The 24175-nt window shown below is 42.6% G+C and overlaps 1 protein-coding gene across 5 annotated transcripts in view; it reads left to right on the top strand.

Moving 5' to 3' along the window:
- LOC100684769 (immunity-related GTPase family M protein 1) overlaps window positions 1-23927 on the top strand; it is a 37095-nt gene extending 13168 nt beyond the window's left edge. Inside the window, exons 2-5 of one of the 5 annotated variants that reach the window (XM_038551701.1) lie at window positions 12314-12421; window positions 14303-14568; window positions 17672-17904; window positions 20433-23927. In XM_038551701.1, coding sequence (XP_038407629.1) covers window positions 17701-17904; window positions 20433-21644 — 1416 coding nt within the window. In that variant the 5' untranslated portion in view covers window positions 12314-12421; window positions 14303-14568; window positions 17672-17700 and the 3' untranslated portion in view covers window positions 21645-23927. The remainder of the gene's footprint in view (window positions 1-12313; window positions 12422-14302; window positions 14569-17671; window positions 17905-20432) is intronic. The other 4 variants (XM_038551700.1, XM_038551698.1, XM_038551697.1 and 1 more) reach the window with 4 other exon arrangements.
- The last annotated feature ends 248 nt before the right edge of the window (window positions 23928-24175 follow it).

The following is a 24175-nucleotide window of genomic DNA, read 5'->3' as shown; positions in this document are numbered from 1 at the left end:
TATACTCTGTGCATCTTTTAATCATATGTATTTTTCTTTTTTGCTACTGAGTTGTATGAGTTTTTTTAATACCTTTTGGATATTAACCCCTTTTCAGATGTGACTTACAAATAGTTTCTCCCATATAGTAAATTGCTTTTTCTTTTTTTCAATGATTCCTTCTGCTATGCTGAAGCTTTCTAATTTGACTTGATTTCATCCCACTTGTTTATTTTTGCTTTTGTTGCCTTGTTTTTGGAGTCAGATCCAGAAAATCATAGCCAAGATTGATGTCAAGGGGTTTACCAAATATATATTTTCTTCTAGGAGTTTTATAGTTTCAGGTGTTAAACTCAAGTATTTGATCCATTTTGTCCTAGTGTTTGTGATGTATAATTGTCCAGTTTCATTCTCTTGCATGAGGCTGTCCTGTTTATTCAACACTATTTATTAAAGGGACTGTCCTTACCCCTTTTTTATATTCTTATATTCTTTGTCATAAATAAATTGATTATATAGACTTGGGTTTATTTCTAGGTACTTATGTTTCATAGGTCTGTGTCTGTTGTCATGCCAATACCTTACTGTTTTGATTACCATAGCTTTGCAATGTAATTTTAAATCAGGAAGTGTGATACATCCAGTTTATTCTTTGTTAAGATTGGCTTGACTATGCAGGTTCTTCTGTGGTTCCATAAAAATCTTAGGATCATTTGTTCTATTTTTGTGAAAAATTCAGGGATCAAATAGAACCTGTAGTTTGCTCTAGGTAATATGGACATTTTAACAATATCGTTTCTTCCAGTCCACAAGTGCAAACACATTTATTTGTGTCTTTTTCACTTTCTTACATCAATGTCTTAGAATTTTCAGTACACATGTCTCTCACCTTCTTGGTTAGATTTATTCCTAAGTATTTTATTCTTTTATTTCTTTTTTATTGAAATGCAAACAAATGACTTTTGCTACTATAACAGATGTATGATATTTTTATTGAAGCATAATTAATATATAGTTATTTTGTTTCAGGTGTAGAATATAGTGTGTGAACAAATCTATAAATTACTCAGTGCTCATCACCAAAAATGTGCTCCTAATCTTCTTTTTTTTAACATAACTAGTTTATTTTTTATTTTATTTTTTTAATAAAATAATTTTTATTGGTGTTCAATTTACCAACATACAGAATAACACCCAGTGCTCATCCCGACAAGTGCCCCCCTCAGTGCCCGTCAACCATTCACCCCCACCCCCCGCCCTCCTCCCCTTCCATCACCCCTAGTTTGTTTCCCAGAGTTAGGAGTCTTTATGTTCTGTCTCCCTTTCTGATATTTCCCACACATTTCTTCTCCCTTCCCTTATATTCCCTTTCACTATTACTTATATTCCCCAAATGAATGAGAACATACACTGTTTGTCCTTCTCCGATTGACTTACTTCACTCAGCATAATACCCTCCAGTTTCATCCACGTCGAAGCAAATGGTGGGTATTTGTCATTTCTAATGGCTGAGTAATATTCCATTGTATACATAAACCACATCTTCTTTATCCATTCATCTTTCGATGGACACCGAGGCTCCTTCCACAGTTTGGCTGTTGTGGACATTGCTGCTAGAAACATCGGGGTGCAGGTGTCCCGGCGTTTCATTGCATCTGAATCTTTGGGGTAAATCCCCAACAGTGCAATTGCTGGGTTGTAGGGCAGTTCTATTTTTAACTCTTTGAGGAACCTCCACACAGTTTTCCAGAGTGGCTGCACCAGTTCACATTCCCACCAACAGTGTAAGAGGGTTCCCTTTTCTCCACAACCTCTCCAACATTTGTGGTTTCCTGCCTTGTTAATTTTCCCCATTCTCACTGGTGTGAGGTGGTATCTCATTGTGGTTTTGATTTGTATTTCCCTGATGGCAAGTGATGCAGAGCATTTTCTCATATGCATGTTGGCCGTGTCTGTGTCTTCCTCTGTGAGATTTCTCTTCATGTCTTTTGCCCATTTCATGATTGGATTGTTTGTTTCTTTGGTGTTAAGTTTAATAAGTTCTTTATAGATCTTGGAAACTAGCCCTTTATCTGATATGTCATTTGCAAATATCTTCTCCCATTCTGTAGGTTGTCTTTGAGTTTTGTTGACTGTATCCTTTGCTGTGCAAAAGCTTCTTATCTTGATGAAGTCCCAATAGTTCATTTTTGCATTTTTTTCTTATGCCTTCGTGGATGTATCTTGCAAGAAGTTACTGTGGCCGAATTCAAAAAGGGTGTTGCCTGTGTTCTCCTCTAGGATTTTGATGGACTCTTGTCTCACATTTAGATCTTTCATCCATTTTGAATTTATCTTTGTGTATGGTGAAAGAGAGTGGTCTAGTTTCATTCTTCTGCATGTGGATGTCCAATTTTCCCAGCACCATTTATTGAAGAGACTGTCTTTCTTCCAGTGGATAGTCTTTCCTCCTTTATCGAATATTAGTTGGCCATAAAGCTGAGGGTCCACTTCTGGGTTCTCTATTCTGTTCCATTGATCTATGTGTCTGTTTTTGTGCCAGTACCACACTGTCTTGATGACCACAGCTTTGTAGTACAACCTGAAATCTGGCATTGTGATGCCCCCAGATATGGTTTGATCCTAATCTTCTTTACCTGTTTTACCAATAACCCCACCCATCCACCTCCCCTCTGGCAACCACCAGTTGTGTTCTGTGTTTCAGGATCTCTCTTTTTTTCCTACTTTTTTTCTTTGTTTCTTTTGTTTCTTAAATTCCACATATGAGTGAAATCATGTGATATTTGTCTTACTCTGATGGACTTCTTTCACCTAGCATTTTATTCTCTAAATCTATTCACGTTGTTGTTGCAAATGGCAAGACCTTCTTCTTTTTTATGGCTGAGTAATATTTACTTTATAAATATATTATATATACATATAAATTTTATATTTTATATCTACATATATAATTCATTCACCTATGGATGGAATTTAATTTTATTACTTGGTGCTTTTGGAATTTTCTTAACTTGTGTTTCAGCTAGTTCATTTTTAGTGTCCAGAAGTGCAACAGATTTTTGTATACTCAGTTTGGATCTTGAAACTTTACTAAATTTGTTGATTAGTTTTAACAGTTTTTGGTGAAATCCTTGGGTTTACTTCTTCCTTTGTGGCATAGATGACTTTTATATCTTTTTTTTTTTCCTGATTGCTATGGCTAGAACTTACAGTACCATTTTGCATAGAATTGGTGTGACTAAGTATCTTTGTTTTGTTCCTGATATTAGAGGAAAAGATTTCTACTTTTCACTGTTGAGTTTGTTGTTAGCTGGGAACCTGCCTATATGGCATTTATTATGTTGACTTACCTTCCTGCTGTACACAATTTGCTGAACATTTTATTTATGAAAAGGCATTTAATTTTGTCAAAAAGTTTTTTTGCTTCAACTGAGTTGACCATATAGTTTTTTTTATCTTATTCCTTTTATGTGGTATATTGTATACATTGATTTGCTCATGTGAAATTATGCTTGGGTTCTAGGGATAAATCCCATTTATTCTTTTATTCTGATGTATGATTCTTGTGATATTATGTTGAATTTTGTTGAAAAAAATTGCATCTATTCTCACTAAGGACTGGCTTGGAGAGAGGAAGAATGCAGTGGAGTTGGAGGACCCTAGGTTCCTCTTGTCCCACAAACCCAACTAGATAATTATAAAATCATCCTGAATACTTCAGAAATTGACCAGAAGACTGACAGAACAAGCTGTACAATTAAAGGGAGAGAAAAAGTCACATTGAAGAAGGTAGGAAGTGTGGAGTCATGGTTTAGAGGAGAAAGGGATGTTGGGTGCTGCAGAACTGAAGGAAGCCAGGGATATGGAGAAGGTGAGAGAGAGAGAGAGAGAGAGAATGAGAGAAGCACATGGGGGAACACACTAGGAGAACATTTCCCCAAAGCCATTGACTTGGAAAACAAGAGGGACTAAATATGAGTTCTTGCAACCAGCTGAGCTTAATGCCTGGAGTTTTAGAGGTCAGAATACTTGGCTGTGCTGCTTCTGGAAAGAAGGCAGGCAAACAGCTCAGGTGAGGCAGCTTGGGATCAGGGATCTGAAGAATGATTGAGGTACACAGGAGAGAGATTATTTACTCTTCTTGGAGCATGATCTTGTAAAGAAGCATTCACATAGATGCCTCTCCTGGAACAATTCGTTTGCCTTGCACCATTTCCCTCCCATACATTTTAGCTCCAACTGCTGGAAGCAGCACAAGGCTAATATTGTCAGCCTAACTTGTTTACACCAAGCCTCAGTCCTCTACACTGGTGAGACTGCCGTTCTAAATCAGCTAGCCTCAGTCTCGGTATGAGAGGCCCTTCCCATGAAGACTAGAACAAACCCCTGCCCATACTATGTGGCCAGACAAAAGTGTTTAATTTTTTTATTTTTAAAATTTTATTTTATTTTATTTTGGAAGAGAGAGAGTACATGCTCAGTGCAGAGACCTACCAGGGCTTGATCTCAGGACCCTAAAATCATGATCTGACCTGAAATCAAGAGTCAGACATTTAACCAACTGAGCCAACCAGATTCCCCTAGACCAAAGAGTTTTGAGTGCAAAGGAGAGACCAAAACTGACAAAGGCAAGAAAGAAACAGAAAATCTCCAGAAACAATGATGAGCATGTTATAAAATGGTACTAAATACATATCTATGAATAATTACTTTGAATGTAAATGGACTACACACTCATCAAAAGACACAGGTTATCAGAATGGATTAAAAAATCTACAAGAGACTATTTTATTTTATTATAAAGATTGAATTTATTTATTCATTTGAGAGAGAGAGCACAAGCAGGGGGAGCAGCAGCAGAGAGAGAGAGGGAGAAGCATATTTCCTATGGAGCAGGGAGCCTGATATGCAGCTTGATCCCAGGACCTTGAGATCATGACCCAAGTCAAAGGCAACTTCTTAACTGACTGAGCCACCTAGACACCCAGAGAGACTCATTTTAGACTTAAAGGCGTTTTCTAATTAAAAGTGAAGGAATGGGTGGGGAAATACAAATTAAAACTACAATGAGGTATCACCTCACACCTGTCAGAATGGCTAAAATCAAGAAGACAAGAAACAAGAGTTGACAAGGATGTGGAGAAAGGGGAACCTTCTTGCACAGTTGGTGGGAAGGCAAACTAGTGTAGCCAGTATACTGGAAAAACAGTATGGAGTTTGCTCAAAAAGTTAAAAATAGAACTACCTTATGATCCAGCAATTGCACTACTAGGTAACTTTTTTTTTGCACTGCTAGGTATTTACCCCAAATATACAGATATATTGATTTGAAAGAATACATACACCCCTATGTTTACAGCAGCATTATCCATAATTTCCTATTGTACATAATGTTGCTATAAACACTGGGAGAACAAACTAATGTTTACCAAAGGGGGAAGGGGTCAGGGGATGGGCGAAACCAGTGAGGAGGATTAAGGAGTGCACATGGCTGTATGAGCACCAAGTGTTGCATGTAAGTGTTGAATCACTATATTGTACACCTGAAAATAATATTATGCTGTATATTAGCTAACTAAAATTTAAATAAAAACTTTAAAAAATTGTATACAGGAGACATGTAGATGTGTGCTCCTAGCGGCAGTCTTCATAACTGAGAAAAAGGAGAGAATAGGCACTGACAGAGAATGGATAAATAAGTTGAGATAAAATAAACGGCTTTGCATGAACCATAGCTATTTAGAGATGAATTAATCTTTTTAAAAGATTATTTATTTGAAATAGAGAGCATGAGAGGGGAGCGGTGATATGGCACAGAGAGAGGGAGAAGCAGGCTCCCTGCTCAGTGGGGAGCCCGATGCAGGGCTGGATTCCAGGACCCCAGGATCTCAGTTCTTTTTTTTAAATAATAAATTTATTTTTTATTGGTGTTCAATTTAACAACATACAGAATTACACCCAGTGCTCATCCCGTCAAGTGCCCCCCTCAGTGCCCGTCACCCATTCACCCCCACCCCCCGCCCTCCTCCCCTTCCACCACCCCTAGTTCGTTTCCCAGAGTTAGGAGTCTTCATGTTCTGTCTCCTTTCTGATATTTCCCACACATTTCTTCTCCCTTCCCTTATATTCCCTTTCACTATTACTTATATTCCCCAAATGAATGAGAACGTACACTGTTTGTCCTTCTCCGATTGACTTACTTCACTCAGCATAATACCCTCCAGTTCCATCCACGTTGAAGCAAATAGTGGGTATTTGTCGTTTCTAATGGCTGAGTAATATTCCATTGTATACATAAACCTTTATCCATTCATCTTTCGATGGACACCGAGGCTCCTTCCACAGTTTGGCTGTTGTGGACATTGCTGCTAGAAACATCGGGGTGCAGGTGTCCCGGCGTATCATTGCATCTGAAACTTTGGGGTAAACCTCCAACAGTGCAATTGCTGGGTCGAAGGGCAAGCCTATTTTGAACTCTTTGAGGAACCTCCACACAGTTTTCCAGAGTGGCTGCACCAGTTCACATTCCCACCAACAGTGTAAGAGGGTTCCCTTTTCTCCGCATCCTCTCCAACATTTGTGGTTTCCTGCCTTGTTAATTTTCCCCATTCTCACTGGTGTGAGGTGGTATCTCATTGTGGTTTTGATTTGTATTTCCCTGATGGCAAGTGATGCAGCATTTTCTCATGTGCTTGTTGGCCGTGTCTATGTCTTCCTCTGTGAGATTTCTCTTCATGTCTTTTGCCCATTTCATGATTGGATTGTTTGTTTCTTTGGTGTTGAGTTTTAGAAGTTCTTTATAGATCTTGGAAACTAGCCCTTTATCTGATATGTCATTTGCAAATATCTTCTCCCATTCTGTAGGTTGTCTTTTAGTTTTGTTGACTGTATCCTTTGCTGTGCAAAAGCTTCTTATCTTGATGAAGCTCCAATAGTTCATTTTTGCTTTTGTTTCTTTTGCCTTCGTGGATGTATCTTGCAAGAAGTTACTGTGGCCGAGTTCAAAAAGGGTGTTGCCTGTGTTCTCCTCTAGGATTTTGATGGACTCTTGTCTCACATTTAGATCTTTCTCCATTTTGAGTTTATCTTTGTGTATGGTGAAAGACAGTGGTCTAGTACAACCTGAAATCTGGCATTGTGATGCCCCCAGCTATGGTTTTCTTTTTTAAAATTCCCCTGGCTAATTGGGGTCTTTTCTGATTCCACACAAATCTTAAAATAATTTGTTCCAACTCTCTGAAGAAAGTCCATGGTATTTTGATAGGGATTGCATTAAACGTGTAAATTGCCCTGGGTAACATTGACATTTTCACAATATTAATTCTGCCAATCCATGAGCATGGAATATTTTTCTATCTCTTTGTGTCTTCCTCAGTTTCTTTCAGAAGTGTTCTATAGTTTTTAGGGTATAGATCCTTTACCTCTTATGTTAGGTTTATTCCTAGGTATCTTCTGCTTTTGGGTGCAATTGTAAATGGGTTTGACTCCTTAACTTCTCTTTCTTCAGTCTCAGTGTTAGTGTATAGAAATGCCACTGATTTCTGGGCATTGATTTTGTATCCTGCCACACTGCCAAATTGCTGTATGAGTTCTGGCAATCTTGGGGTGGAGGCTTTTGGGTTTTCTATGTAGAGTATCATGCCATTGGCGAAGAGGGAGAGTTTGACTTCTTCTTTGCCAATTTGAATGCCATTGATTTATTTATTTGTGTTGTCTGATTGCTGAGGCTAGGACTTCCAGTACTGTGTTGAATAGCAGTGGTGAGAGTGGACATCCCTGTCTTGTTCCTGATCTTAGGGGAAAGGCTCCCAGTGCTTCCCCATTGAGAATGATATTTGCTGTGGGCTTTTCATAGATGGCTTTTAAGATGTCGAGAAATGTTCCCTCTATCCCTACACTCTGAAGAGTTTTGATCAGGAATGGATGCTGTATTTTGTCAAATGCTTTCTCTGCATCCAATGAGAGGATCATATGGTTCTTGGTTTTTCTCTTGCTGATATGATGAATCACATTGATTGTTTTATAGGTGTTGAACCAGCCTTGTGTCCCAGGGATAAATCCTACTTGGTCATGGTGAATAATTTTCTTAATGTACTGTTGGATTCTATTGGCCAGTATTGTGTTGAGAATTTTTGCATCCATGTTCATCAGGGATATTGGTCTGTAATTCTTCTTTTTGGTGGGGCCTTTGTCTGGTTTTGGAATTAAGGTGATGCTGGCCTCATAGAACGAATTTGGAAGTACTCCATCTCTTTCTATCTTTCCAAACAGCTTTAGGAGAATAGGTATGGTTTCTTCTTTAAACGTTTGATAGAATTCCCCAGGGAAGCCATCTGGCCCTGGACTTTTGTGTCTTGGGAGGATTTTGATGTCTGCTTCAATTTCCTCCCTGGTTATTGGCCTATTCAGGTTTTCTATTTCTTCCTTTTCCAGTTTTGGTACTCCGTGGCTTTCCAGGAATGCGTCCATTTCTTGTAGATTGCCTAATTTATTGGCATATAGCTGTTCTTAATATGTTTTTAAAATCATTTGTATTTCCTTGGTGTTGGTAGTGATCTCTCCTTTCTCATTCATGATTTTATTAATTTGAGTCTTCTCTCTCTTCTTTTTAATAACGCTGGCTAATGGTTTATCTATCTTATTAATTCTTTCAAAGAACCAACTCCTGGTTTTGTTGATCTGTTCCACAGTTCTTCTGGTCTCGATTTCATTGAGTTCTGTTCGAATCTTAATTAACTCTCTTCTTCTGCTGGGTGTAGGATCTATCTGCTGTTTTTTCTCTAGCTCCTTTATGTGTAAGGTTAGTTTTTGTATTTGAGTTCTTTCCAGTTTTTGAATGGATGCTTGTATTGCGATGTATTTCCCCCTCAGGACTGCTTTTGCTGCATCCCAAAGATTTTGAACGGTTGTATCATCATTCTCATTAGTTTCCATGAATCTTTTTTAATTCTTCCTTAATTTCCTGGTTGACCCTTTCATCTTTTAGCAGGATGTTCCTTCACCTCCACGTGTTTGAGGTCCTTCCAAACTTCTTGTTATGATTTAGTTCTAATATCAAGGCATTATGGTCTGAGAATATGCAGGGGACGATCCCAATCTTTTGGTCTGTTCAGACCCGATTTGTGACACCGTATGTGGTCTATTCTGGAGAAAGTTCCATGTGCACTTGAGAAGAATGTGTATTCAGTTGAGTTTGGATGTAAAGTTCTGTAGATATCTGTGAAATCCATCTGGTCCAGTGTATCATTAAAGCGCTCGTTTCTTTGGAGATGTTGTGCTTAGAAGACCTATCGAGTGTAGAAAGAGCTAGATTGAAGTCACCGAGTATAAGTGTATTATTATCTAAGTATTTCTTCTCTTTGGTTATTAATTGATTTAAATATTTGGCAGCTCCCACATTCGGGGCATATATATTGAGGATTGTTAAGTCCTCTTGTTGGATAGATCCTTTAAGTATGATATAGTGTCCCTCTTCATCTCTCACTACAGTCTTCGGGGTAAATTTTAGTTTATCTGATATGAGGATGGCTACCCCTGCTTTCTTTTGAGGACAATTGGAATGATAAATGGTTCTCCAACCTTTTATTTTCAGGTTGTAGGTGTCCTTCTGTCTAAAATGAGTCTCTTGTAGATAGCAAATAGATGGGTCCTGCTTTTTTATCCAGTCTGAAACCCTGCGCCTTTTGATGGGGTCATTAAGCCCGTTCACGTTCAGAGTTACTACTGAGAGATATGAGTTTAGTGTCATCATGATATCTATTCAGTCCTTGTTTTTGTGGATTGTTGCACTGAACTTCTTCTTAAAGGGGAATTTTAAGAGTCCCCCTTAAAATTTCTTGCAGAGCTGGTTTGGAGGTCACATATTCTTTCAGTTCCTGCCTGTCTTGGAAGCTCTTTATCTCTCCTTCCATTTTGAATGAGAGCCTTGCTGGATAAAGTATTCTTGGTTGCATGTTCTTCTCATTTAGGACCCTGAATATATCCTGCCAGCCTTTTCTGGCCTGCCAGGTCTCTGTGGAGAGGTCTGCTGTTACCCTAATACTTCTCCCCATAAAAGTCAGAGATTTCTTGTCTCTTGCTGCTTTAAGGATCTTCTCTTTATCTTTGGAATTTCAAGCTTCACTATTAGATGTCGAGGTGTTGAACGGTTTTTATTGATTTTAGGGGGGGATCTCTCTATTTCCTGGATCTGAATGTTTGTTTCCCTTCCCAGATTAGGAAAGTTTTCAGCTAGAATTTGTTCAAATACATATCCTGGCCCTCTGTCCCTTCGGCGCCCTCGGGAACCCCATTTAAACATAGGTTTTTCTTCCTCAGGCTGTCGTTTATTTCCCTTAATCTATCCTCATGGTCTTTTAATTGTTTGTCTCTTTTTTCCTCAGTTTCCCTCTTTGCTATCAACTTGTCTTCTATGTCACTCACTCGTTCTTGCACCTCGTTAACCCTCGTCGTTAGGACTTCTAGTTTGGATTGCATCTCATTCAATTGATTTTTAATTTCTGCCTGATTGGATCTAAATTCTGCAGTCACGAAGTCTCTTGAGTCCTTTATGCTTTTTTCTAGAACCACCGTGGCTTTATAATAATGCTTCTGAATTGTCTTTCTGACATTGAATTGTAATCCAGATTTTGTAACTCTGTGGGAGAGAGGACTGTTTCTGATTCTTCTTTTTGAGGTGAAGTTTTCCTTCTAGTCATTTTGCTCAGTGCAGAGTGGCCAAAAACAAGTTGTATTGGAAAAAGGAGAAAAAGAGAGGAGAGAAAGAAGGAAAGAAAAGAGAAAAAGAAAAAAGAAAAAAGGAAAAAAGAGAAAAAGAGAAAGAAAAACCCACGGGGGAGTATCTTCTGATTCTGTATACTTTAAGTCCCTTGACTTCCCCTGGAACTTGTCAGTCTAGCTGGTCTTCTGGGGGAGGGGCCTGTTGTGCTGATTTTGAGGTGTTAGCACTTGGGGGAGCCGCTCTGCCCCCTGCCTGGTGCAGGGCTCAGTGGGGGTTGTTTACTCCGTGAGGCCCCAGGAGGAACAACCCCAGTGGCGGGGCAGCTCTGCAGCCCTGGAGTCAGCCCCCGCAGTAACTGTGGAGCTCACGGTCTGCAGGGCCTGGAGGTTCCGGGGTGGGGCCGCTGATCTGCTCATCTCGGGGCAGGAGCGTCCTTGCTGTCTTGTGCCCTCTTGGCCTCTGCCTGTCCCGGGGGAGGCAGGATCCTGGGCTGTGTCCCGGCGCCCTGTGCTCCGGGGCCTGCGCTGGTGGATTCGCGCTCCCGGGCCGCCGCCCCGCAGCCCCCTCCGCGGAGCCGCCCCCGAGCGCCCCCGCAGCTGCTCCCGCCCCGCAGCCCCCTCCGCGGAGCCGCCCCCGAGCCCCTCCGAGCTGCTCCCGCCCCGCAGCCCCCTCCGCGGAGCCGCCCCCGAGCCCCTCCGAGCTGCTCCGGGTCCCGCCGTGCGCGCTGCAGCCCTTAGGGAGCTCGGCGCACTCTCCCGGGCGCGCAGGTGTCTGTTAGTGTCCCCGGGAGCCCAGGGCATCCCCGCCCTCCTGGGTCCTGCTCCAGCTCCCTGCGAGCCCCTTTCCACCCGGGAAGGTCGGTGCAGCTCCTGCGTCTCCGGGACGGGGCTCTCCTGTCCTGGGGACCCTCGCCCCGGCCTCAGCCCGGCTCCTCTCGGCCCCTCCCCCTTGGAGGCCTTTTGTTTCTTTATTTCTTTTTCCCCGTCTTCCTACCTGATAGAAGCGCGAACTCTTCTCACTGTAGTATTCCAGCTGTTCTCTCTTTAATTTTTTTTTTTTTTATTTATTTATGATAGGCACACAGTGAGAGAGAGAGAGGCAGAGACACAGGCAGAGGGAGAAGCAGGCTCCATGCACCGGGAGCCCCACGCGGGATTCGATCCCGGGTCTCCAGGATCGCGCCCTGGGCCAAAGGCAGGCGCCAAACCGCTGCGCCACCCAGGGATCCCCCAGCTGTTCTCTCTTTAAATCTCAGGCCGAGGGGATCCCTGGGTGGCGCAGCGGTTTGGTGCCTGCCTTTGGCCCAGGGCGCGATCCTGGAGACCCAGGATCGAATCCCACATCGGGCTCCCGGTGCATGGAGCCTGCTTCTCACTCTGCCTGTGTCTCTGCCTCTCTCTCTCTCTCTCTCTGTGACTATCATAAATAAATAAAAATTGAAAAAAAAAATAAATCTCAGGCCGAATTCGTAGATTTTCAGCATGATTTGAAGGTTATCTAGGTAATTTGGTGGGGACAGGTGATTTGGGGACCCTACTCTTCCGCCATCTTTCCCTTCCCCCAGGATCTCAGTTCTTATTGGATTGTTATTCTCTCCATCCTATCCTATTTTAGGGACATCAGAGAAATACTCCATCTGACATACAGAGACAAGCACTGCTATGATGGGAGAAAGACTGAGAAATGATTCAGGGAGCAGTAGGAGGATAAGGCAAACTGTTGGTAAGAGCCTGAAATTCCAGATAGAAAAAACTGCAAGGCAAAGATGCAAGTTCACACATGAACTTGACAAATAGCTGTGGATGCAGAGGAGCACACACACACACACACACACACACACACACACAATTACAGTTCTCAGTATTAAGGTAGGAAATAATCCTGAGACTCAGATACCCTGGTGGCAATGGGGCCTTTGTAGTGGGTGACAGAAAGCTCCCACTCGGGGTCTCCCCAGGGCTGGGCTGCTCCCCAGCGGTGTGTGAGAATCACTCTGGGTCTGGTGCTGTTTGGTTGGCTCTGGTCTGCAGTGTCCTCAGAACTCAGTGGGCTGGAGCCTAATGCCCCAGTATGCCCACCTCAGGGTCCAGAGTCAGACTTGCTGCTCCTAAGTCAACACTAGGAAATCAGGAAGTATGATTTATAAGTATATTGTTACATTTCTCTGTTCAGAAAGGGGAATACATTCTTCTTAATGAATGGCTTAGGAAATTCCCTCTTTCCTGGTTCCACTCAGATGAGTAGAGGTCCAATCAGTGTAACATACAGCCTCAAGGCTCTTGTACAGTAGAAATCTCCCCTTCCCTGGTTCAACCTCACCTCCAACTGAGTGAGACACCTGCAGTAGGGACAGGAAAGTGTCGATTTATCTCCTCTTTCTTCCTCCCACTGCCTCCATTACATAGAGGAGCATGGCGTAGGGGAACTACAAAATAGGAAAGGACTCACTCAGGACATTTGCAATCCAGCTGAATGTCCCTCATAGGAGTATCCAATGAAGGCCCATGTTGATATCTCCATTGGGATGTTGGAGCAGGCATAGTCCAGGCCTTCTAGGCTTCTACCTCCTCTGTGGTAGAGCAGGAACAGAAAGGCAGCTCCACCTCTTTCTCCTCATCCTACCCAGGAAGACCATATGCAGCCCTCATTGTTTGGCATGTCCCTTGTAACAGGCTCATTAAAATGATCCTTGCTTTCCCTTTCCTCGACCTGTCAGCTGTCCTTTCCTGACCCAGGATGGGAATCCAGGATGGCAATGGTATATTAATAATATCTTAGCCACAGAAGGATTTCATAACTTGTTATGGACATTTGAAATCTTGGCAGAAATTTGTAAAACAGACCTTCTCTATCACCCTGTTGCAGTCACACAGCACCCTCCCTGGGGCCTCTTGTGACCACAGTCACCCTGGGTTGCTTTTCCTTCTGCTCTCTCATGAGAATGAGAACATGACAATCACTGAAAGGTTAAGCAGCTGCCCAGAGTCAACCAGATGTAGTGAGCAGTGCTAGGCTCAGATACCTGGTTGGGGCAGATGCATTGACTCTACGTGAGGTCACAGCTGGGGTCAGGAAGTGAAATCCACAGTGAATGTAGCTTCTGCACTCTGATCTCCATGGGTGGAAGTGAGTTAGCCCCTGAGCTGGGCACATTGCGCAGCCTCAAGTAGTAACTTTGCAGGCAGTGTCTGCACCTATCTGAAAGCCAGCCTCACAAGGGGCTGAATGTGGACTTCTCACTAGTCTGGGTGCTGACATTAGAAGAACAAACTCAGGTAGGATGCAGCAGGGCTGGTCTGAGAACGCCCCTACCCTTCCCTGGGATTCTGGGCTGAAGATGCTTAAATAATCTTGCATAAGCTTCAAGCAAATGCTGTAGGAGTCCCACCCTCTGGAATGGAGAAAGTGAAGCTGGTTCTCCCCCTTTTTGAGATTTCCAAGAATAGAAACTGAAAGCCACCCTTGCTTAATTCCCTCCAGCTTGGGCTGGGAGCCTGCCACCACCTTTATCCAGAAATTATACAACTCTGAGCAGAAAAGGCACTGAAACAGAAAACCCTGCAATTTTGTACTTCCTAACTCCTTTTCTTTCCTTCTCTCTAGGCTCTTCCTAGGACACCCCAACCCAACACAATTCCATTCCTTCCTTACAGAGTATCCTGGATCTGAAACCAGTTTTGGATGGTCCCAGAGGAAACTGTCTCTGCTTAATGGCTGGACCCCCCCACCCCGCCCATGATGGCTAATTTCCAGGAAGACCACTGATTTCTGCATGATCACAGTCACCTGCTGCTTCTTGGAGCAGGAAAGTGAGAGAACTCCTACTGTTCAGCTTGGCTAATAAGCCTGCTAGTGTGAAGACATGAAAGGTGGAGTCTGAGTTCAGGGCAGGAGAGCTTGGGAACTGGTTTATCCATTTCAGTGAATATTCACAGCAGGGCTCCTCTCTAGCATTCTTCAGGGACAAAACTTGGCACCCAAACTCTTTGTCTGCTTCAAACCCATTCAGCCCTCCAGTATGGAGGCAATGAGCCTACCACCTCTAGGTTCATAGCATTGAGGGTCTTCTGATGGGTATAGGGTTGGAAAATGACAGCAAGTTTTGCCATTCATATTCTCATAGAATCTAAGTAGGATGTAAGACAATGACAATTTCTAGGGTAGCCTGGGATTGGGACAGTCTGTCTGGAGCACCAGCTGGACCTTCTGTGGGTTAGGGACTGGGGGTGGGGTTTCAGGGACAAGCTGCCTAACAGACCTTAGACAAAGTATAACAATGCGCATGTATATCTGCGTTGGAGAAACTGTCCCTGTTGCTGGACACGAGTTCCATCGTTCACAGATGAAGTCAGTGAAGTGGACTCTTGAATACTCTCTTCCTAGAGAGGTCCTTTTGTACTTCATGCCCATTGGTGATTATTAAACTTTCCTGGAACAAATCAATATGTAGATTTTTTCCCTCACCCCTTCCCTATGATGATAAAATGGGGGAAATGTGGGTCTTGGTCCACATTGGGTTCAAAATCACGGAAGTCCTTGCTACCTTGGATTTCTAGTCTGGTCCATGGTTGATCCCTGCTTCATGGCTCAAGATGATTGGGCATGACATGAACTCTAAAGGATCCTGCATGGGAAATCCACTAATGAGTGCTTTTCATTCTGCTTCTTAGTTTATGAAGTCTATTAGGTCCATTATAACAAGAGTTCAAAAAAGTTACCCAAAGGAATAGAATACAATAGATTAAAATGAAGGGAAGGCAAACTGTTGGTAAACTCTTTCTTCAGGTGTATGCATGTGTGTTGAGTATGTACTTAGTTCCTATGTGGAATGCATCTCTCACTGCCAGTGTCCTTCAGAAAACTTTGAAAGATCTGCATATAAGGTCTGATTATCTTTGCAAACACAACTGCTGAGCTCCCTCCATAAAGGCCTATGTATCTTTGCTCAGGGACTTTCAAACTCTGTTTGGAGAGGGAAGATCAGAGGCACAACATGAGTAGGATCTACAGAAAGGGAGATTGGGCTTGCATTGGGCTGGTCTCGGCTTCTCAACTTCTGGGTCAGTAATCTGAGCCTCATGTCCTACAGACACATGTGCACTGACCATTCCTGGAAGACTTGCAAATTCTCATGGAGTTACCCTTGTCCCAACCTGGCCTGGCACTGTCACATGGGCAGTACTGCCTAAAAGGATTCTGAGAGGATCCCATGTGCAAGGTTGTATAGAATCAGGTGCAAGACAGGAACCAGATGAGCAGGTAGTGGGGGACAGGGAGCTGTGGTTAGTGCTATGGGGCCTCAGTCACCCCTCCAATAGAGTCTAGCACAGGTGCTCAGGTGAGCAGATATGTGAAAAGTCCACAGTTGGGTCAGATATGGTCACAGAAATAGTCTGGAAGAGGGTAGGTTTATGCTCACCTCCCACACCTACTTTGGGATGGGGGGAGGTCATACTTTTCCCCAGCCTCTACTTGTTTTCCAAAGGGCTGTGGCAGAACTGGCTACAACATTTCAGATGACAGATTAAGGAAGAAAAGTTAATTTATCCATCAGCCAGTAAGTGGGAGATATGCAATGGTACATTGTGCTTCATTCATCTAATAGAAATGTGTCCCACACCTGCTGGCCACTAGGCAGAGCCTAGGGAATTATTTACTGTAAGTACCAAGACCTGCATATATATTATTATGATATCAAGTATTTAACATGGGATAACACAGTTACTTTCAGGGACTTTAACTTTTTGAAGAGAGCAGGGTTTTTTTTTTTTAATTGATCTAACACACAAGAAGTTAAGGTGAGACGGGTGCATATGGAGGTTGTGATGGGGTTTAGACAAACCAGGGAAAGGATTGAAGGGCTCTAGCTCAGTTCTTATGTTCTAGCTCTCCTAGGCCTCAAAGGACCTCTGATAAGGACATCTAGCCTTCCCCATCCCATAGTAGGGGCAAACTTACAGGTAAACAGAATCCATACCCTTGTCCCATGCTCAGGAGCAGAAGAAAGCCCTTCATACAATCAAGTCAGTGAGCCTGGAATTCACCAAGGAGATTGTTTCCCTGGAGCCATGATGACAGTTCAGGCTTCCAGGAACCTCTATGTACCCCATAAATAAGAATCCAGGTTATTCTGAATAATAGTCAAGAGAGCCCTTAAAGAAGGCTTTGAGTACAAGGTCAAAGGAGGGCTAATCTTAGATATTCTCATTCCAGACTGTTCCTTCAGCTTGAGCCAGCCCAGACCTCCATCTTTCTGACTTCTATCCAGCTTTGGCCATATGTGCTTTGCCCAACCACCATGTCATTCACACCCTCACCTGCCTCAGGGCATTTCCACTCCTTGCAGGAGGAGGCACCATCCTTGTTGACTATTGCACTTCTCTTGGTGAAGGACCCTGAAGACTTTGTGGGCACAGGCCTCGGAAGATTCTGGTCCTTAAGCAGATGCGATGGTGATCACATCATAATCCATAGCTTCCTTCCCTCTGAACTCCCAGCATCTCCTGATCATTTCATTAGGCATCTCTATCTCCCAATGGGGGTCAAGTTCACTGCAACATTTTCTGAGAAGTGGGAACACATTGTGGGTTTTCCCTTCACACTTGGAAATCAGTGAGTTTTCTGTAATGTGTAGTGAGGATGGGAGTTGAGAGAGGACTGTGATTTCCATTCTCTCCACAAATTAGTAAGGGTGTATCCAGGAGGAAGTAAATGGCAGTTAACAGCAACAAATGGACCCACATCCCCAAGAGAAGCATCTTAGCATCCAGCCATTCCTTGGCCTCTGGAACTGGAGATTCAGCATTAAGTAGGATCATCCTCCCCTCCTGTCCAGACAGAAACAGAGAATCACACTGTGGGTTTAAATCTTGGGTCCCAGGTCATTGCTATGCCATTTAAGGCTTGTTTCTCATCTGTGAGACACTGTTTCTTCATCTGTGACCAGGAATAATACTATTTCTTGTCTAACAGAGCTTGGAGAAGATTAATCAAGAAAAGGCATGCAGAAGATCCTGCCCAGACAGACTCACAGATCAGAATCTTCATACACTGCAGTAAGAGTTGGAGGGAGTAAGAAGAACCAGAGAAAAGTCTTCCTCAGAGATCCTAATAAGACCAGAGAAGATTCACCAAGAGGTTACTGGGAGGCCTGCCCAGAGCTCCACTCGGACCTTAGCATGAAATCCTCACTGGAGACATGTGAGGTAGGTAGCATAGCTTCCTGGCTTGCACAAGACAGAACACCAGGGACCAGTTTTCAGTGTGAAAACATTCACATTACCATGGGCCCAGCTTGTCTGCAAACTCTGTCAGGGCTCTTGGCAGTTTCCTCATTGGCAGGGTGTGTCTAGGCCTAATGCTGGATGAAAGTATTCAGAGAAGACTGGGGGGCAGTGATGCTAGCAGGACCCACCAGTGGAGAGGAAAGCCAGTGTGATAGGTAAAGTGTGCACCATGGGACCTGCAACTCAATATGAAATTTGTTCTACAGATGAGACTGCAGTCCTTTTGAGCAGAAACCTGAACATTTGGGTGTGAGTTCTCATCTTCAGAAGCATCTGAAGACCCCATATATGGCTCTGGGAGGGAAGAAGCCCTCATGCAATAGAAGGCCTCATGGCCTCACAGGGAAACTCCTCAGCAAAGAGTCAATCTTGAATTAGAAAATGTTTTAAAATTTGTATTGGTGCACATAGAGATAGTAGATGTCTTTTTTTTTAAATAAATTTATTTATGAAAGATACAATGAGACAGAGAGAGAGAGAGAGAGAGAGAGAGAGAGAGAAGCAGAGACACAGGCCGAGGGAGAAGCAGGCTCCAGGCAGGGACCCCGAGGTGGGACTCCATCCGGGGTCTCCAGGATCACGCCCTGGGCTGAAGGCGGCGCTAAACCACTGAGCCACTGGGCTGCCCTAAGAGAAAGTTTATAGGAGAATTTAAATACTTATAATCACAATAGTGACAAAGATAAACAATCAAGTACAAAAATAAGTACTGACTTAAAAAATCAGTAGGATATCATTTGGAAAATTACAACTTAATTATTGAAGTGGATGAGGGCCTGGGATTTCTTAGGTATGCGATTAGTGGTGAAATATATGGAAAATGGGGGAAAATGCACTTTTCACTGTTGTTAAAAATAATTAAATTGTTCTTGACTCTGAAGACATAAGTATTGAGAATGGGTGAGTCCTCAGGATTGAAAGGTATGGAGAGTTGGAACAAGTTTGCTTCTGCCCTGTAGACCTTCTTAGTGGGACATACTGCTCACCCAGTCAGGGAGGAGATGTACCTATTACCTGCCTGACTGAGCAACCCTCATTATGCTCTTCTGCTCAAGCCCACTTCATCCATAGACTGCTTATGAGCTGACTATTGGTACCACAGCTGCTATGCATTCCTCAGCAGTCTCTGAACCCCTAACATGTGCACATCTCCTGAATGAATACCTCTGCTGCTTTTCTTTTCAACAACTTTATTGGGATATAATTTACACATTCTGTGATTCATCTCTTTTAAGTTTTCAGTAGTTTTGAATATATTCACAATGCTGTACCCCTGTCACAACCAAATTTAGAACATTTTCATTATCCAGAAGATATCCTGTACCTCTTGACTGTTGGCTTTTTTTTCCCTTATGCCATCTGCACTTCAAATCTAGGAAATCCCCAATATATTTCATAGAATACATGGTCTGATGTGATGTCTGCTTTCACTGAGTATAATGTTTTGGGGTTCATTCATGTTGTGGCAAGTATCATACTTCATTTTTTTTCTTTCCCAATGCTGTTCTCTTGTATGGAAAGATCATTTTTGTTTATCCATTGAACAGTGGGTGGGCAACTGTGTTAATTCCCTTTGAAGGCTACTGTTAATAATGCTGCTGTGAACATCTGCATGCAGGTTTTACGTAGATGTATGTTTTCACCCCTCTTATGTATACACCTAGGAATGTAACTGCTGGGTCATTTGGTGACTCCATTTAAGTTATTTTATTAGTTTTATTGAAAAATAACTGGCATACCTCACTGTATGAGTTGAAGGCATATAGCATGATGATTTGATATCAGTGATGTCAAATAGGCATATACAGGATGTATTGACACAGTAAATTAACATATATTATGACGTAATTCCTGCAATAGGTTAAGCTAAAATCCATCATCTCAATAAAAGGAAAAGAAAGAAGAAAAAAGAGAAAAATTCTCTTGTTATGAGAACTCTTAGGATATTTTATCTTGACAACTTTCTTATGAATCATACAGCAGTGTTATCTATCGTCATCAGGTTGTACATTACATCCCTAGTGCTTACTTATAACTGAAATCTTGTACCTTTTGAACATTTCCTCCAACCTCCTCTCTCTCATGTCATGACTCTGCTGTTTCCTAAGTCTGTTCTCTTTTTCTATGAATTTATTTTCTTTTTAAATTCCACACATCAGATTATGTAGTGTTTGCCTGATTTATTTTACTTAGCATAATGCTTTCAAGGTACATCCATGTTGTTACAAACGGTAGGATTTCCTCATTTTTAATGGTTAAATATGTGTAAATTTTTGACAAACTATCAAACATTTTTTGCAGAGGCCTGCTGTTTCTCATCTAAATGCCTTTGCAGGGAGTTGATTGTGGATCTGACACCCTCAGTTTGGGATACCAGATCTGATGATACCTCTGCCATCCTGTGTGCCTGGCCCTCCTAACTCCACTGCTTTTTCCCACTTCTGCAGGTCACTCCACTGCTCAGCGATGTGACACAGCCCACCCACTCTCTTCACACACCATTACTTACATCCTCCAACTATGATATGCCATACAATATGGGCTGGAGTAGCTTATCTAAGGAGACTGCCATAAACATTGAAAAGGCCTTGGGAGGAAGGAAGTTGCTGGAGGTGGTCCCTATGGTCAGGGAGACCCTGGAGAGAGCATCCAGTGTCCCATTGAGAATTGCTGTGACTGGGGACTCTGGCAATGGCATGTCTTCTTTCATCAATGCACTGCGGGGAATTGGGCATGATGAGGAGGATTCAGCTCCCACAGGGGTGGTAAAAACCACCCAGATTCCCACTTGCTACTCTTACCCCCACTTTCCCAATGTGGAACTGTGGGACCTACCTGGAACAGGGGCAGGCACCCAAAGTCTGGAGAACTACCTGGAGGAGATGAAATTTAGCTGGTATGACCTCTTCATCATTATTGCATCTGAACAGTTCAGCATGAATCTTGTGAAGCTTGCCAAGGCCATCCAGGTCCTGGGAAAGAGATTCTACATTGTCTGGACCAAGCTGGACAGGGACCTCAGCACAAGTGCTCTCTTGAAAGAACGTCTCCTGCAGAATATTCAGGAGAATATTCAGGAAAATCTCCAGAAGGAGAGGGTTTTCGAACCCATCATATTCCTGGTCTCCAGCTTTGAGCCCTTATTGCATGACTTCCCAGAGCTTAGGAACACCTTGAACAGGGACATTTCTGATATCAGGTACTGTGGTCCCCTAAAGAATCTGTCCCACACTTATGAGAAGGTCATTAGTGACAAAGTGACCATGTTCAGGGGGAAAATAGCCTCAAAGTCTTTTGACACCCTTGGCATTTGGAATGCAGATGATCTTGGGGAGTGTCTGATAGCCTACCACTTGTTCTTTGGTGTGGATGATGAGTCTCTCCAACAGATAGCTCAGAGTATGGGGAAACCCATGGAGGAGTACAGGGCCATTATGAAGTCTCGGGATCTGCACACTATCATTAGAGGGGACTGGGCAGTATCTTGCATGAATTGTAATACATCCTCTTGCTTATATACAATTCTGAGGTACATCCCACTGTTAGGCGACTTTATTATCAACTTTCTGAGAAAGTGGAAACACAGACGCCTCCTGGAAATAGTGGCTGAGGACACCAGAACCATCTTGAAGAAAATCCTGAAAGACTCCATCATCTGAAGAGTTGATGTCATCAGGAACCTTCTAGAGGGAAGTCAGAACATCTGGTATCCTATATTCACACTGTACCCTTTCTGAATTCCCAATCAAGATCACTTACTTCCACTTTTATTGAATCTAAGTTTCTTGAGGTAAATGAGCTGACTTGCTCATTTTGAACCCATGTCACGAAATTCCCAAATATGTTCTACTTCTTGCCATTTGTTAAATGAGCCTGGATCCAAAGGTGGAAGAAAAGATTTGCTCAGTGTGACACACAGTCTTATTGTGACATCCACCCCTTAACGCCATTTATCTGATGCCCATGTTCTTTCACCTCTCACCTCACATTCTGTGGACTCATACAATCTTGACCTGCCCCTAGGTCAGTGGTAGACACTCTAAGATGGCCTCCAACATTTTCTCCTGTTTTTAGGGCTATGTTTAATCCCTTCCCCTAGAATGACTAATAGAGTATGACAGCAATAATAAAATGTCCATAAATTCCAAAATTTTGTTATGAAAAGCCTGCAGCTCTGTCTTATAAACACTCTGCTCACTGGATCTCTCTTGCTCCTGCTCCAGCTCTCTGTCTCCCTCCTACTCTCCCTCTCCTTTTTTCCCCTCTCTGCCTAGAAACCATAGAAAGTTTATACTAACCTGCTGGAGAGGCTCTGAAGCATCAGAGGCAGCCTGCACTAACTGCCAGCCATGTAAATAAGTCATCTTGGGAGTAAATCCTTCACCCTAGCAAGATTTCAGAAGAGGCAACTCAGCTGATAGCTTGACTACCACCTCAGGAGAGACCCTTATCCAGAGCTACACAACTAAAACTGCTCCTAGATTACTGACCCCCAGAAACTGTCAGCAAATAAACACTAGTTTTAAGTCACTAAGTTTCAGAGTAGTTGTTCCACAGTAACAGAAAAAACAATACCAACAAGAAGCTCCTTACAGAACTAGTAGTTGTGAGTGACCTCTTCCCTCTGTGATTCTCACTCCTGCATGGACCCAGCACAAAGGAGCTGTACCCTCTCCAATCACAGCCCTTCCCTCCTTGGCCTCTGGATGTGCATTTCCCTGCATTCGACTGAAGGACCAGCTGCTGTCAACATTCACAGGTCATTTCATCAAGCCTCAGGCCACACAGAGTCATCCTGTTTGGGGCTCTATATTTAAGAAGAAAAAGCAGGGAAAAAAAGAAGTAGCTAGACAGAGCAATGCTCAGTGGTGAGAAAGAGAGGAAATGACAGTAGAATGGGACTACTCCCCTGAGGAAGAGCAGGCTAGGGATCTCTCTGAAGGTGTTCTATACAATACTTTTAAATTCTCATTATCACTTGCACTAGTTGCTCTCCCAACCTGGAGCACAGGGCTCACTCTTATCTGTCCATTATGTTGGTGGTGCTGGTGCTTCTTGGATTTCCTCTTGCCTGGTCATTTACATTGAGTCCATTCTCAAAGTGAGAAAAAAGTTCTCTGTGTGGTATACTTTCTGAGTCTTCACGTTTTGAATTAATGCCTTTATTTTGTGATCACTCTCAATAGTTTAACTGAGTTCTGAATTCTAGATACAACAACATTTTCTCTTAGAACTCTAAAGATCTATCTTCTTCAAGCATGCCTTGTTGCCAGTAAAAAGCCCAATGCCAATTCCATACTTATTCCTTGGATGGTCACCTGTTTGTCTCCAGGGAAAATTCATCCCTGGGGTTCAGTAGTGTCACCAGGCACTAGTGACCTGGAGTACTTCCACTTACCACTCAGTATTCAGAAGGCTCTTTAAATGACAGCTGACGTGAAAAGACATGGAGGAAACTGAAATGCATATTACCAAGTGAGAGAAACCAATCTGGAAAGGATAAATACTGCACAATTCCAAAGGCATAACATTCTAAAAAAGGCAAAACTGTAGAGTCAATAAAAAGACCAGTGGTTTCCAAGTGTTCAGAGGAGGTAGGGATAAGTTGATGGAGCATAGAGGCCAGTGAAACCAGTCTGTGTGATATGACAATGGTGGATCAGTGATGGATAAATTATACTTTTGTCAAAACCCATAGAATACATAGCACCAAGAGTGACCCCAATGTAAACCATGGATGTGGAGGGAGAAAGATGGATCAGTTTGGGTTCATGAATTGTACAATGAATGATGTGAGTTGTTGATAGTGGGGGCTATAGGTGTGTGAGGGCAGGGGATACATGGGAGCCTTCTGTACCTTCTTCTCCATTTTGCCATGACAGTAAAACTGTTTTGAGATATAGTCTATTGAAAAAGATAATGTCTGCTGACATCATTCTTCACCCTTGGCTTTGTCCTTTATTGCATTTTCTAAGTGTTACATGTATTCAGCTGCTCATTACAGTAGAATATATATGATACTACTTACACACATACATATACACAATGTAAAGCAAAACATAAATACCTGTGAACTCAGCTCCCAAATTTAAAGCTAGAATGTTTCTTATATCATTGAATATTTCCACCCACTTCACCCCATATCCTGTCTCTCTGCATCTCTTCTCAGACATACAGCACCTTCAAATTT

The sequence above is a fragment of the Canis lupus genome, chromosome 11, assembly GCF_011100685.1.
Source record: "Canis lupus familiaris isolate Mischka breed German Shepherd chromosome 11, alternate assembly UU_Cfam_GSD_1.0, whole genome shotgun sequence".
Lineage (NCBI taxonomy): Eukaryota > Metazoa > Chordata > Mammalia > Carnivora > Canidae > Canis > Canis lupus.
Note: the sequence above shows the minus strand (reverse complement) of the source record. Positions and strands in the feature narration are given on the sequence as shown.